The 16301-nt window shown below is 39.1% G+C and overlaps 1 protein-coding gene across 5 annotated transcripts in view; it reads left to right on the top strand.

Moving 5' to 3' along the window:
* Positions 1-16301, top strand: part of adgrl1a (adhesion G protein-coupled receptor L1a) — a 209955-nt gene that overhangs the window by 163980 nt on the left and 29674 nt on the right. For all 5 annotated transcript variants that reach the window (XM_053492161.1, XM_053492158.1, XM_053492160.1 and 2 more), the window contains exons 5-7: positions 9285-9492; positions 13114-13378; positions 14029-14356. In XM_053492161.1, coding sequence (XP_053348136.1) covers positions 9285-9492; positions 13114-13378; positions 14029-14356 — 801 coding nt within the window. The remainder of the gene's footprint in view (positions 1-9284; positions 9493-13113; positions 13379-14028; positions 14357-16301) is intronic.

The following is a 16301-nucleotide window of genomic DNA, read 5'->3' as shown; positions in this document are numbered from 1 at the left end:
ATCAACACTGAGGCACGAGTTCTCTGTGCTGACGGATGAAAGGCCCCCAGAATTCCATGATCTTTTGTTTTATTATTTTTGTGTTTTTTCAATATTATTATTGTCTTAAGCAATATCTATTATTATTATTATTATTATTATTATTATTAATTTTTCCTTTGTTGTTCTTTTATTATTATTATTTTTTTTTTTACGATTTTTTACTGTTATTGTAATTGAAGTTACATTTTTTTTTCCCTTTGGTATAATATTTTTTAAAATGTATTTATTTTTTATTATTATTATTATTACACTTTGCAGTTATGTTTAATTTATTGTTAATAGATACTTTTTATTAATAATATTGTATTATTTATATTGTTATATATTTACAGTATGGTCTATTCCATTTATTTATGTTAATTCTTATTACTGCATTATATAATTATTTTATATAATTATATAAAATAATTTTGTTTTATATTCTATTTTATATTGAAGCTTATTGTTACTTTTGTGTATTTTTGCATTATATTAATGAATATATTTTCAAATTATTCTTTATTGTTTATTCATCCTGTTTTCTTTTTATTGTTAGGAGTAGACTCACCTAGATAGATAGATAGACAGACAGATAGACAGACAGACAGACAGACAGACAGACTTTATTGATCCTGTGAGGGAAATTATTGCATTACTTACTGCATTACATTACACAAATAGTAGTAAAGGAAAAAAAACCCGCATTGACTTTGATCGTCAATGAAAGCAAAATAACAAAACTGAATTGATGTTTACCCGTACCTGCATCAGCATACACGCGTACTGTTTGTTTATGTGTTTGTTTATTTATTTATTTATGAAGCTTATTTTTGTAGTCACTAAACAGTTTGTCGTTATTAACCGCTCATGAATAAAAGTCGTTAAAGGTTGACGAGGATGAAACAAACATCATCGTATAGCTGTGGCAAAAAAAAACAAAAAAAAAACGATTGTTTAACCTTCACCTTACAGTAGGTTAACCTGCCACAATTCTGTTCGTTAATTTACCCTCCGCTGTAAAGGTTCCTCCACACCTCTCACAGCTTCTACGCCATTTCCTCTGAATGTATGCAGATGTAATGTTTTGTGTCGTCTCCTTTAACTTTACCAGTTGCTCATAGTGTTCAGATATCGCTTTCATTAGCCATTAAACTACACCCTAAATAAAAGTCCACAATGTTCTGACGTCTAGACCCAGATTTCAGGGAATATTTTAGGCTTTTTCTGTCTACGCTTGAGCGGTGGTGACATACGATAAAAAAACATGATATCCGTTCCCCTTTTTTTCCCTCCAACTGCTGCTTGTGTGGCCTCGAGCAAATCATTAAACAGCAGGCTGCTTTTCCGGTGCTACAACCTGGCCACTGGTCCTCTTTAACCCCAGCATGAGGGCTTCCAAGAGACGAGCGGCCCTACCTCCCTACCCCCCTAACTTCCTACCTACTAAGATTAGAAATACAATTTAAAACCCACAGACGTACCGAGTTCCCCTCAAGCTTCCAGACCTAGTTTAAAGCACAACAACGATGCTACTGCCGACCTCCATGTCAGTGCCACCAGCCAAATAACACCTGATCGGTGGTGGTCCTGAAGGGGGCTTTTTTTATATTGACGGATGTGCCTGCAGCTTCAAATTTTACCCTACAGAGTGCACTAAAATTAACAGATAATCTGGTCCGTAAATATAAATAGGCCCAGGCTAGGCTGTCTCAGAGCATTTCCGACCGAGTTCTTTTTGTCACGCTCAATTAATTTTTAACTATTTTCAGGTCCACTCTGACAAATTAGCTAGTTTCACATGAAATAATGTTTCATTAAAAGTGCAATAGGCATTCTTTTACAGCGCACCTGTACAAACATAAGTTACATAGAATATGATAAAAATTATAACGCTGGCAACTTCTTTGTTTTTTTTGTGTGTTTAAACATGCCTACTCTAAATCATATTATACACAATTTACTCTACTAGCCACTGTAAATGCTGGGGGTGGAACTTTACGAACATGGACCAGACTATTCAAAAATATTGATATAACCAATCTTGTGATGAAAAATATATTAATCTTGTCAAATGCATCTTTCTAGTTCTAGTTAAATTGTCGCCCTCTCTGGAAGCTTTGCATGGAAGAACTTATTGTAGGAGCTCAGTCAGGAACAGTCCTGGATTTGAGTTCCTTTTAGTAACATAAATTATTGTATTTGCTTTCAAGGTGCAAATCTGTCTGCTTTTTATCGTACTTAAATCATGTTATCTGAATTACATTATTTTGATTGATGAGTTTCTAGACACTTTGATGACTATGCACCAGTTTTGAATAAACTGACAAACATTTATGTTTATTAAACAAGGCAGAAACTCGAATCACATTTTTTTGGGGAAAGTTTTGTTCCCCAGGGAGACGTACTGTAGCTTGCATCAGCAATGAGATCATAAATGAGTACCCCTGCCTGGTTTGATCCGCCAGGCGTTTTTTGAAGCTTTTCGGTGCTCACTATGGTGTAGACACCTTTCAGCTAGTTTGCTCTGATGGGTAAAAGGCTCCATGATTGATTTGCTTTTACCTTAAAGTGTGTCGCTTTGTGAGTGTTTCCGTCAATCCAGTTTTCTCCTACTACAGGCTAAGTAATGGTTGACAGGCTGCCAAAAGTAAGAGTTGAAGTATGATGTTATGGTTTAAAAGGTAGTAGAGTAAAGGTGTAACATATGAATTAATAAAGCTTGGAAGAGTGCACGGATATACAGTGACAAGATACTTGTATATAGTTCTGATTAGTATTCCAAATAGTTATATCTGTATCTGTTTTTGGAGTTTGAACCATAAACGGGAAGATATGGCACAGATGGAAAAGATTTCTGTGAAGGTTGCGTTATTGCTACATCAATGGAGTTCTCACAGCATCCTCTTTAGGCTTGTGCTATGGCCATGGTAACACGTTAACATGTTTATGTAGCTGGTTATTAGGATGTCTATGTTTGTAGAATTTCGTATAAATACTGGATCCAATTCCTCTCACGGTCACTTTGAAAAAAACACTATGCTTGTCAACTCACTGGGCGCAACGAGAAAGGTCTACTTACTTACCGATCTAATTGGACATAGTAATAACAGATAATAAACATTGGACCTGGTGATAAGAAACTAGTGACACCATAATAGACTTCATGAAAACTCAACATGTCTAAGAAGTTTAATTTCATGCATTGCGCAGTTTTCTGCTCTTGATAAGGTCATTGGAACGTACAAGAACTCCACAACGTATTTAAGAAAACATGACGGTTCTGTTCATACCTGTGATTACTGCTAATCATGTGTAACCCTGATAGTAAAGCTAAATCAATTTCTGTTTTATAGTTAAGTTACAGTAGTTAGCCGTCTGACTGTCATTGTCTTATGTTTAGGGGTTCACAGGGCATGAGGTTGGTGCTGAAGAAGTTTATTGGAACCAGGATCTTTTGCCAGGTCACTGGTTTCCCGAAGAGTGTTTTTGCAGGTCAATTTGTGGGAGTTGTTGTTTATGCCACTTTGGGAGAACCTGACTCCATCTAAACCCTGGTTAATCCCCTAATGAACAAAGCCTGGCTGTTGTTTGAAGCATGAATACTTACTTCAGTTACCACAAGCTAGCTTAGCTTTAATGGTAATCTATATGCTAGCGTTAATTTACATGCCCTCCATATTGTCCTGTGTCAACTCCGAGATTTCTGTTTGCATGATGAACTACAACAGTTCCAGTTAGCTGGTTAGCTAAAGTGATGAGTAGCAGAAAGTTAGCCACCTGCACTCGAATCAGCTACGCCCATAATTATGTATACTTTTATGGCCTAATATAATTTTAATTGATGAGTAAAAAAAATAAAAAATTATTCCTGTACACTTGTCATGAATGGAAAATCTAGCTATGGAGACCAAATCGTTTTTATTTAAAAAAATTGTTATAGACAAGCAAAGCAGTTTTGTTGTACAGTTAATAAATAGGCACTTATTGGGCCAGCACCTAGTGGTCATTTAAGGAACTGCACATTTTGGCACTTCTACATTGGACTCATTTTTCAGAACCGGACGTTGCCTCTTGTATGCTGCTCCTGTGTTCTTATGTGTTTCCGCGGTGCACTGAGGGGAAAAAGAAAACTTTTGTTTCTGTGTAAGAGAACATAAAGCCCAGGTTTGCTCAGGTGTAATCTTAGAGAGCGAGCTGCGCTTTTGGATTATGTCTCGCAGCAATAAAAACGCCGGGCAGGCGTCCCAGGTGACCCGCTCTCATCTGAGTTAGAAATACGAATAGTACTCACAAACACACAACTAGTTAGTCGCTAGAGTGGATCTGTAGCTCCGCTGAGGATATCTGCCTCATGTCTTATTAACCAGCTTTGCAACCAAATCTGAGAACAAATGAAGGTCGTACTGTTCCCTCCAAGTCCGTGCAGGGATTCCTCTGGGTTCTCAAAGTTCTTCTCTCACCTGTGTCAGAATGTGGACTGGTTAATGCATATCACCCCCCCCCCCCCCCCTTTCTTTGTCAGACTTCTTCAGTTCATAAAGTTGGGACGTGATGACATTTTTTGTTTAACATAATAATATCTATACAGTGGTATACAATAATTACAATCTTTGCTTGAATTAGGACAGAAAAGCTACGTGCCATCTCTTTTGCGGTTACTGCACACGAGATCAGGTAGAGGTCATTGGATTAACCCTTTAATGGGATGTATTTTACAAATTAGATGATCTTCCACATGGATGCTGTGCATGAGGAAGAGGCTGAATCTGCTTGACTTCATTCTCACAGAAGATTGTGTGTGTGTGTGTGTGTGTGTGTGTGTGTGTGTTCCACTTACGAGTCAGGGTTATATTCACAAGCAGCTTATAAAATCGATTAGTGCAAGGCCTTGTAGTGTCGTAAAGAACTAGCGGGAGTTTATCATGGAAATCCCCACCATTTTTTTTCTTTCCTTTGCCTCTCACACCCTCCGGGTCCCTTGTGATGTAACGGCGCAGATGAAGCCGGATTCCTCCACCTCTATAAACACCCAGCGAATCCCTATCCGCATCTCTTCTCATCTCTTCTTCCTCCCAGCTGTTTTCAGTTTCCCCACTCCCCCATCTCGCCTCTGTGTTCACGGCGGCAGTGACGCGAGGTGACAGAGCCGCCTCGAGTCGCTCCGTGTTGTTGAGCTCTGCAGATTTAAAGCGACGGAGTGATGCGATTCCAGGAGTTCGAGCCAAGGTTAACGCTGCGCGAACAAGTCCGCATGGTGACGGCTGATGGAAATGAGGAATCCTGGGACTTTTCAACGTTCCTTTTGCTCCTCAGGCTCCTTGTTTGTTTGCTTGATGACACTGAGACAAATGTTCTACACGGATTGGAGTTTTTCTGTCAAAAAGATTCTGAATAGAACTACAGCAAGGTTTTTTTTAACTGTTACTGAACACCTAAAGAACATTTTCCCAAAAGTGTAGCGTTACAAGCTCGATACACATAACACCAGAATAAGGGTAAAAGAAAGAGATAAATATTAGCGATACATAGCGAATGTCAGGATCTGGGATTAAGGGTTAAAAAATATATAATTACGATTTTGCTTCATCACAATTATTTAAGACATTATTTTTTACCTAGTATGTTCCATACTTTTCTCTTTTTCCTTTCTTTTCCCTTCATTTTATACCTTTATCTTTTTTCTTTTCTATTCCTTTTCTATCTCTTTTGTCCTTCACTCTTATTTTCTTCCCTTTTTATCTCTTTTTATGTCCCTCATCTTTTTTACTCCCACCTTTCTTTCCTTTTCTTTTCTTAGTTTTTTGCATTTTTTACCCTTTTTATTTCCTTTTCTATTTTGCTTTATGCCTTTCACCTCTTTTTCTCTCCTTTTCTTTTCTTTCCTTCCATTTCACTTTTTCTATACCTTTTCGCTTGTTTTTAACTTTCAATTCATTTTCTATCTCCTTTTTTTCTTCACTTTTTTCTCTGTCTCTCTTTTCCTTTTTTTTCCTGTGTTCTTTACCTTTCTTCTTGTTTTTTCATTTTCTTTCTGTTTGTTTTTTATCATTCGGTTTTTCTTAATTTTAACTTTTACTGTAATTTTTCCTTTAACTAATGTTTTCCCTCTCTCATTGTGCACGTTTATACTTTTTCCTGCTTTGCTTTTTTCCCTCTCTTCATGTCTTGTCTCTCATCAAATAAAGCAATTTTACCTTACTTTTTTTATTTTTTCGTGTTATTCTTTTCATTTCATGTTTTCCTGAGTGAACTAATAAATATAAAAATATTTATATTAAAAAAATATGAAACAGAATTTTTAAATCAGGATTATTTAATACAGTTATTATTAGTTGATTAAGAAAAAAGTGAACAATTTCAGGAGTGTCGTCCTGATATGGGAAGAAATCAGCGGAGTCCTAAAACACTCCTTTTATACAGCAATATGTAAAGCTACAGCGTGACCTCTGACTGTCGCTCAGCACTGACACTGGAGACTCCTTCCCCGGACACCACATAAGCGTCTCCATACACCGAGCTGCACGATGTCGCTATAGAAACTGTGACAAATTAGACTCCAGTAAGGAGTGCCTTACTGTTAATATAAACCGGTGATGTGCAGCTGCACTGCTGTCAGAGCCTGCTGTTCTAGAAAACTAATCAACACCTTCTGACCTTCAGAACACAGAACTCAGCAGGGATGGAGTTCGGTACTCAGCGTTCAGTCACGAGCGTAGTGTTAGATTCTTAAACGACAGGCAGCATGAAGGAAAAGTCGCTGAAAATGAGCGTGTAAGGCCGCTTGCAACTGACAACGTTAGCACTAAAAGCACAGGATTTGTCACGCTTGTGTGTGTGTGTGTGTTACGCTTTTATTATCCTGGTGTTTATTTAAAGTGCAGCGTAGCAGTAGAAGGTGTGAAGCTGGAGAAGGTGTGATGCGTAAACGTCCTCTCTCCCGCTCTCTGTCTGTCTGTCTTCAGTGTTTGAATAGCGTCATTCCTTCATTTTCTTTTTAGCGCGCTCATTTCTAACGCATGTGATTGTGGGATTAATAGAAATGAATAAATTTAAACTGGCCTTTGATTTTCCTTTTTTTTTCTTTGTTGTGAAAAATAGTGCAGGCGCACAGCGGTCAGTCAGCGAGCTGAAACGATTTACTGCGGTGTGAATACAGAGTCTCTCAGCTCTGTCCTCTTCTCTCTCTCTCGCTCTCTCTCTCTCTCTCACACACACACAGTCCGTTCCTTTTCTCCTCCCATTTCCTTTTCAATTAACTCCTATTTTCCTTTTTCCTATAATTTCCTGTATTTCCTTTTATAACTAAACTAGCATTTCAGTCTTTTCTTCCATTTCCTTTTTCTTTTTTCAATTTAATCTTCCTCTTCCTTTTCCTTTCCCTTTTTTGTTTACTTTATACTTCCTTTTCTTTCATTTCCTTTTTTATTTCCCGTTTCTTTCATGTTTCTTCCTTTCCCTTTCATGTTTCTGCTTCATGTCTTTTAATTTTCTTTTTCCTCTCGTTACGTTTCTCCATTCAATTTTTCTTCCTTTCCTTATCTTTTTTCTTCTTTTCATTTTTTTTGTCCTTTCAATGATATTCCATTAGTTTTCGTTTTATTTCTGTTCTGTTCCATCTTCTTTTCCTATTTCCTTCACGATCTTTTCCATTCCATTCTTTTCATTGAATTGCGAAATCCTTTACTTGTTTTATCTCTCTCTCTCTCTCTCTCTCTCTCTCTCTCTCTCTCTCTTTCTCTGGTTCTGTCCCTCCGGAGCGCTTCTCTCGGGTCTCCCCAGTCTCTCAGCCCGACAGTGTGAATCTGCGTCAGCCGGCTAATTCACACTTCTCCCATGTGGGTCGCTTTCTTCAGAGAACAGATATAGAAGTGATTGTGTGTGTGTGTGTGTGTGTGTGTGTGTGTGTGTGTGTGTGTAAAAGCTCGTCTGTACATCAGCATGCCACAGACTGAGCGAGTCAGACCCTGCTCTTGTTGTGTAACATGACTGGTCCTGATGTACATCACACCCACGGAGACACAAACCTTCAACCTCAGGCCCTGGCTTTATATTCAATACACACACACACTCACACACTCACACACACACACACTATGAAAATGCTCCACACAACACACTCCACATACACACTGCAGTCATTCCACATGATCCACACACTCCACATACACTGCATACACACTCCAATTGCTCCACACACACACACACACTGCACATGCTCCACATGTTTCACACACACTCCCCAAACACTCCAGATTCCCCACACACTCCCTACACATTCCGAATGCTCCACACACACAGTGCACACACACTCGCACTTTAAATAGAAACGCCCAACAAACCGGTGGTGAAGTAGGCCAGAGCTGAAACACACTCGCGGCCCAGCAGCCAGACGGAGCCTCATCCATCACAGCTCCCTAGATGTAGTGCACTTCACTCGTCCCCTACTAACCACCATTTACATTCTCACACTCTCTTACTGCAAACACCACCATTTATCTCCTGCCTTCTCTCTCTCTCTCTCTCTCTCTCTTCCCCCTCTCTGTCTGTCTTCTCTTCTCTCATTCGGTTTGTATTCTAATCCTTCACTCCTGTCCTCTTGTCCTTGTGTCTCTCTTTCTTTCTGTATTTCTCTTACTTCATTTCGATCTGTTTTTCTACCTCCTTCACCATTTTTTCTCTTTATCTCCCCATCATTCTGTTATTCATCTCTCTGTTCTTCCATCATTCTGTCTTCCTTTTCTTTTATATATTATTATTATTATTATTATTGTCTGTGTGCATTTTTCACATCTCTGTCTCTTTTCTCTCTCTCTCTCTTTCTTTCTAAATGTGTTTACTCATTTAATTGAATTTCTTCATCTTTATGTGTCTTTCTTTCTCACTTTCTCTCTCTCTCTCTCTCTGTCTGTCTGTCTTTACTGTTTGAATACCATCATTCCATTATTTCTTTCCATCCCTCCGTCTTTTTCTCCGCTGTTATTCCTTCAACTCCATAATCACTGTCTGTCCCTCTCGCTCTCTTTTTCTCTGTCTGTCACTTGGTCTCTTTCTTTCACTCGCTTCGTCTTCATTTATCCGATTCCGTCATCCTCTATGACTTTATCTCTCGCTCCCTCTTTCACTCCGTCCTTATTCTGTCCGCATCCTCATCATCCCTCCATTCTCCTTCTATTTCTCTGTCTGTCACTCTTCCTTCTTCTGTTTGCATTCTTTCAATGCCATCCCCGTTCTCTTTCTCACAATCTCTCGCTCCCTCTCCCCAGTCTTTGTATGTCCGGGGACTCTGTTGAGGGTTAAAGAGGCGAGTTCACAGCAGGAGGCGGAGCATCAGTCGGGGGCGTGGTGCAAGGACCCTCTGCAGTCAGGTGACCGGCTGTACGTCATGCCGTGGACGCCGTACCGGACCGACATTCTGTACGAGTACGCGTCGTGGGACGACTTCTCGCAGAACCGCGCCACCACCACTTACAAGTGAGCACTCGCCCTGTTCACCGATAAATATTGTCCAACTAAAATATGAAAGGAATACTTTGAGGAAGATTTAAAGAGGTACAGTTACTCTGGAGAAGAATTTCAGCTTTATCTTTCGGTTTTAAATAAACAAGCATAGACTTGGCCAAAAAAACTCGTCGAACAGTAAAATTTGCCTCACTCACTTTTAGCTTTGGTTACAGCCTGTTTCATGCCACTGAGAAAGAAAAACTCTATAAATGTGATAACATGGCCATTCAGTACATTCAGGTCGTCAGCTGACCTCATTTTATTGCCACATAACGTTACTGAGCCTAGACCTGAGCAAACCCCAGATCATAGTACTGTGTCCAGAGGCTTTCCAGTGGACACTATGCATGATGGGTGCATCGCTTTCCTTCTTACCCTGACACGCCCATCACACTGGAATAGGCTCAGTCTGGACTCATCAGACCACATCACCATTTGCAATCGCTCAAAAGTCTAATCTTTATGCTCCTTAGCAAACTAAAGCCTTTTTTCCTGATAAAACTCACTATTTTTTTTATTAAACATAGCTATGATTTGTATTGTGTGGTTTTTACAATAATCATTTAAGTGATCCCAGAATACACTCATTCAGGATTTCACAGTTCAGAATTATTATTATTTCATAAATATCCCCTAAAAATCACTACATTAATGATTACAGGATTGACGTGTCGTTTTATCATTGATTATTCATTTTAGATTATTACATAGTATATTAAATAGGTACATTATTAAAAACATGTAAAAGATTATAAACAAATAATACACACCTCCTGACCAATTAGAATTCCACCATGTTTCAGTATATACACTTTATTTAATATAAAACTTTAATACTTTTTTTTCCGTCTTGTGAAAGTGATATAAAGTTCTTCTCTTGAGTTGAGTTTTAGAGAAACATGTGAAGCTAATATGCTATATGCTGTGCTGATCATCCACTTTGTACGCACACATACAGTACATGGAGTCCAGATGAATCGGATTTAGGTGGAAGGATTTTATCCCTCGTGATAACAATTAAGAGGGATTTAAATGTGAAGCTAACGATTAGCGAACAGGATATTCAATTTTACATTTTAAATGGCTATTTATTAATTATAAAAATTATGTATTCCTTAAATAACCCTGCCAAAAAAAATATATTATTTAAATAATTTGTTCCTGACTAATAATTATTATCTGACTAGTGGACTTTTGGACCGCAGAATATTTGATAATGTATTACGCCTCAGGTCTGATCATTTCCTGATGTTAATTGAACTCCTGTAGAATACATACTGTAAAAAAAAAGACTCTTGTCCTCTAAACCACACCAGCGCTTATTAATTCTGACAAATTAATTTAATTAAGCGAATGAATACCCCAGTGTTTTTCATCCACTGTATCTATTGTGTGTGTGTGTGTGTGTGTGTGTGTGTGTGTGTACGTATTACTGGCTTCTCTGGAATGAGAAAAGAACAGAAAAACTATTGAAATTAAAGTCTGAAACCTATTAAATGTTGAAAAAAAAGTGACTATAAATAAAATTATAATAAACATTCAAAACCAGAATCTTCACAGTGAAATAATAAAGGTGTGATGATGAAACGTCCATGAAAGGGAGTCTAACTAAAACTTTTTCCAACTTTCCTGCTAAAAACAAGTTACGCTTTCCCCCCAAGGTTGTGCAGGTCTATTTGCAATCTCAGATTCTTTGTTGGAAAAAAAATATATATATATATTAGTAGTCCCATCTCTAAAAAGAAAAAAAAATATATATATATTTCTAGCTTTATTCGTGAACATCTCAAACTGATAGAAAAACCCTCCAAGCTTTCTATGGAATATTATGCTATGTTTATTCCTAGTTATGATCTTCCCTTAGACTTACTGTATTTTGAGTTTCCTCTTAACACACACACAACTGACTCTGTCCAATTCTGCAATATCATCACCTTCAGATCTTGAGTTCTGTGAGGAATTAAACACTCCGTGTCATGCTGTTATAAGAAAATTATTTACAACAGGGTGGCGTGATGAAGCGGTGCTAATGTCCCCACCCTGAAGCTGATTATTTTCGTAGTCTCAAAGTTTATTTCCTTTTATCAAACAGCAGTTTGTCGAGTATGACCGTTTTTAATTATCAGACTTTTTATCCATTTGTAGTTACATTTAATGTTCGTGAAGCAAGTTAATTCCTGGTCTTGGGAATTACTATAGCGGCTACATTATAGACGCTAATCCCCCTACCAGCCTCTCCTTAACATTTCTGTCTCTCTTAACAGTTAATAGGACCTCTGACACTGGAGACCCCTTTCATAAATTTTCATTATAGAACGATCACTTCATAACCTCCTGCCAATCAGAATTGAGAACATGGCTATGGTATTCAATGTAATTCTACTATTGTGATAATAATTTGATATATTAGGGTACACTGATCAGCCATAAACATTAACATCACAAAACATTAACACATTAGCATTGACTATCAGTTATATCACCACTAAACTGGTGACAGGATCTTGGGCACCCAAGGTTTACCCATGCACAGGGGGGACCAAGGGCCAGCCTTTCCAGTCCAATCTCACAGAAAAGCCAATGCAGAACAAACCACGGAAAAACGTCAATGATAGAAAGGCACCAGAACAGTAGGGAGAGAACTCAAGGCTGCTGGCCCAACCACCAAATTTCACAGAGCCCAATCCGATCAAGCTTCTATAGGATGCACTAGAAAACAAGTCCAATCTACGGAGGCCCCACTCCGCAACCCACAGCACCCGAAAGATCCATTGCGAATGTCCTGGTGCCAGACCAGGAGTCATGCTAAGGATCCAGAGTTGCTCCAGTGTCACATGAATACTGCGCATCATGTTTTGTGTTGTAATGTTATAATTATCAGTGTATATCGTATGGGTGTTCATGGCTTTGTACCTGCCATGCAGAAAACCCAGGTACAGTCCCCAATTAGTGGCACTCAAATCCTGGATGCAGAGCATTCTTCGTGCTGGTCCCAAGCTTGTGTAAAATGTGGGGACATCATGAAGGACATCTGGCATAAAACCTGTGCTAGTTAAATCTGTGGATTAGATAGTCCCTTGTGGCGACCCACTTAACTGAAGCAAATTTAACAAAAAATTACAACATCCAGTATTAGGAGATCTTATGAACTTGGTATTTTGCATGGTTTTTCCCATTTTTTCCTAACTTAAATTATGTGCAATATAAGGCACTGGTGGTTCAGTGGTACGTGTTTTGTCTGCCATGCGAAAGGCCCAGGTTCGATTCCCAGCCAGTGCTCAAACCTCTGCCACTGGATGCAGTGCCGGTCCCAGGCCTGGATAAAATGGGAGGATTGTATCAGAAAGGGCATCCAGCGTAAAACCTGTGCCAAGCTTGTACAGTATGTGCGGACTGGATGGTCTACTTTGGTGACCCCTTCTCAGGAGACCAACTGAGAAGGGGTTATCATATCATTGAAGACCAACATCAATGATATAATAATAATTATAGTTTATTGGAACTACATTACACATTATTAATGTAATGGACATGATTATTGAAGTTAATAAAGATTTCATGGGATTTGATGCAATACATGCGTGCCTCCAGGCTGCCCAACCGAGTGGACGGTACAGGCTTTGTGGTGTATGACGGCGCCGTCTTCTACAACAAGGAGCGAACACGAAACATCGTCAAGTACGACCTGCGTACGCGCATCAAAAGCGGTGAGGCCATCATCACCAACGCCAACTACCACGACACCTCGCCCTACCGCTGGGGCGGGAAATCCGACATCGACCTGGCCGTAGACGAGAACGGCCTGTGGGTCATCTACGCCACCGAGAGCAACAACGGCCGCCTGGTGGTCAGTCAGGTGAGGACGAGAGTCTGTAGGGCCCTGTTTGTGTGTGTGTGTGTGTGTCTTAGTTTGTGTTAAATTATAGTTGTCTTTCTTCAGTGCAGGGATATAATCTAAGTAAGAAACAGTATTTTACCAGTTGTAGATCAATCGTCCATGTGCTAGCATGGTGCTTGCTTTTATTCACGTCTTTCCAGAACTGTAGTCTGAATAGAAACCGACAGGCGCAACATGAAAATGTCTTAAAGTCATGATCCTCAACATGGGTAAACAAGATGAGAACGGAAAACTACTGAGCTGCAGATCACTAAAGTCATGACGGAATTACAGTAGACACATGCAACCCACACACACACACACACACACACATGCACACACAGACCAATGTAACATGACAAGTAGACAACAAAATAAACTTGACACGGGTGGAAATAATGATCTGGGAGCGCGGTCAGGGTGGAGCCGGACTGCTCTTCTACACAGGAAGCATCTCAGAGTGTGTTCGTATGTGTGTGTGTTTAATCCTGACAGTGTGAAAGCCATTTCCTTGGCTGCTGACACGCTGCTTTTCAGAAGAACGAGCTTTTCTGCTGCAAGTGAACACAGCTCATGTCGTCATCCTGCATTTCCTCTCTTTCTCTCTCTCTCTCCTGTCTCTCTTACAGGTGAACCCGTACACACTGCGTTTCGAGGGCACGTGGGAGACGAGTTTCGACAAGCGACTGGCATCTAACGCCTTCATGGCGTGCGGCGTGCTGTACGCGGTGCGCTCCGTATACCAGGACGACGACAGCGAGGCCGGCGGTGACCTGGTGCTGTACGCCTACAACACCAACCGCAACCAGGAGGAACCTGTGCACATCATCTTCCCCAACCCTTACCAGTACATCTCGTCCATCGACTACAACCCCCGCGACAACCAGCTCTACGTCTGGAACAACTACAACGTCCTGCGCTACCTGCTAGAGTTTGGACCGCCCGACCCTACAGCAGGTAAAGACCAAGTCGAGAATCTGATCTGTAGGAAGGAAACTGAGGTAGTGTTACTGTTACCATGCTGAATTAGATTTTTTTAAATAGCTTAAATAATTCGATTTGTTTTATAGCATACGGTGTTTGTAAGGAATGCTGCATGCAATGTCCAACGTACATGTATTTATGCTTTTTAAACACTGGATCCATTCAGGTAAAAGTTGCATTGTTTACTTTTATGTCCAGACCATCATCCCTCCACCTGTTTGACGAGCTACACTAATAGAAAAGCCGCTTGCTATTATCTGGGTCATACTGACCAGAACGCCGGTTGTGTAATATAAATATGGCCTGTGCTGATCCGAATGCATAAATCCCCTCGTTCCGGGTCATCTCGACTGGGAAAGCACACAGAGTTAATGTGCTTATGATGTTACAATGATGTTCCTGTGAAACTAAGAGAACAAGACATGCAGGAAGGAAGAGAGAAGTAGAAATGGAGTAAGTGTACAGTGTGGGTGGAAGAGGAACTGTAAGTTTCTTTCTACAACTTCACACCTGCGAGGCTGCGCAATTAATTACAATGTTCTAAGAATCATATTCAAGCTTTTTTTTTTCCGCTTGCTAAGTTAATTAAACATAATCAGCTGGTAAGCAATAATGCATTAATATTAGATATAGTCATCATCATCATCATCATCATATCCGCGGTGGTTGCTGTAGCAACAGTGCAGACAGTGTGGTGTGGATAGATATCTGCCAGAATGGAGACCGCATTCCCAATCTTGCTGTGTGGGTTTGGTTGTTACTTTTGTAACAAATTACGGACTAATGAACTGAATCAAATAATATTCTCCTAATCTGAATCAAATTACACACTAATGAACTGAATTATATTGTACTCTACTGAAATGTACTGAATCAAACTATATTTTACTAAACTGAATCAAATTACACTAATACAATGTACTGAATCAAATTATACTCTACTGAACTGAACGATATTATACTCTACTGAACTGAATCAAATTATTCTCTACTAAGATGAATTAAAGTATTTTTTACTGAACTGAATCATATTATACTGTACTGAACTGAATCAAATGGCACTGAATCATATTATACTGTACTGAACTCAATTGAATCGAATTATACTGTACTGAACTGAATCAGTTTAAATGACACTCTACTGAAATTAACACAGTTGATCTGAATTTTCCTGACCACGAAATAAATTGAATTAAAATAAAACATACTAAACTGGACTGAATTAATCTAATCAAATCAACCTGAATTGAGTTAAACTAGAATGAGCCCAACTGTACCGAATCACATTTAACTAAACTGAACTTAAACAAAATAAATTGCATTAAATGTAATGAACTGAACTAAAATTAATAATACTGAATTTATTAATTTAGCTGAGCTGATTTGAATCATAATGAAGCTAGCTTAACTAAACTATAAAAGATGAATTACACTTAAACAAGCAAGTTGGAATACAATGCCATGAACTGAGCTGAATAAAAAATAAAAATCCTGAACCTAACAACTGAACGAGTCAAGACACATCTGTACCCGGTCTAATGCACAGTGACTGGGACTCTGCACTCAGATTTATAATTTTTTATAGGCTTTGAAATATAAGCACTGTCCTGTTTGTCTTGTCATTACTGATAGACAAGCTGAGAGAGACCAGCTGAGAGAGACAGACAGACAGAAAAAGAGACAAACAGGTCAATTTCTGTCTGTAGTTGTTAACATTCCCATGTTTGCTTTCAATACAGCATCGTCAAGCCTTAATTGCCGCCCATCACTAACGGTTTTCTCTGATTACTGTGGAATATCTGATTTCTGATATCCGATTAATTATTCATCCTTTTCTATTTTCACTGCTCTCTCTCTCTCTCCGTCTCCAGAAAGACAGTTTTAAAGCAGCAACGTGAATAAATTAGATCACACAGAT

The sequence above is a fragment of the Clarias gariepinus genome, chromosome 3 (genome assembly GCF_024256425.1).
Source record: "Clarias gariepinus isolate MV-2021 ecotype Netherlands chromosome 3, CGAR_prim_01v2, whole genome shotgun sequence".
Lineage (NCBI taxonomy): Eukaryota > Metazoa > Chordata > Actinopteri > Siluriformes > Clariidae > Clarias > Clarias gariepinus.
The sequence above is the reverse complement of the archived record's forward strand: the minus strand, read 5'-3'. Positions and strand labels throughout refer to the sequence as shown.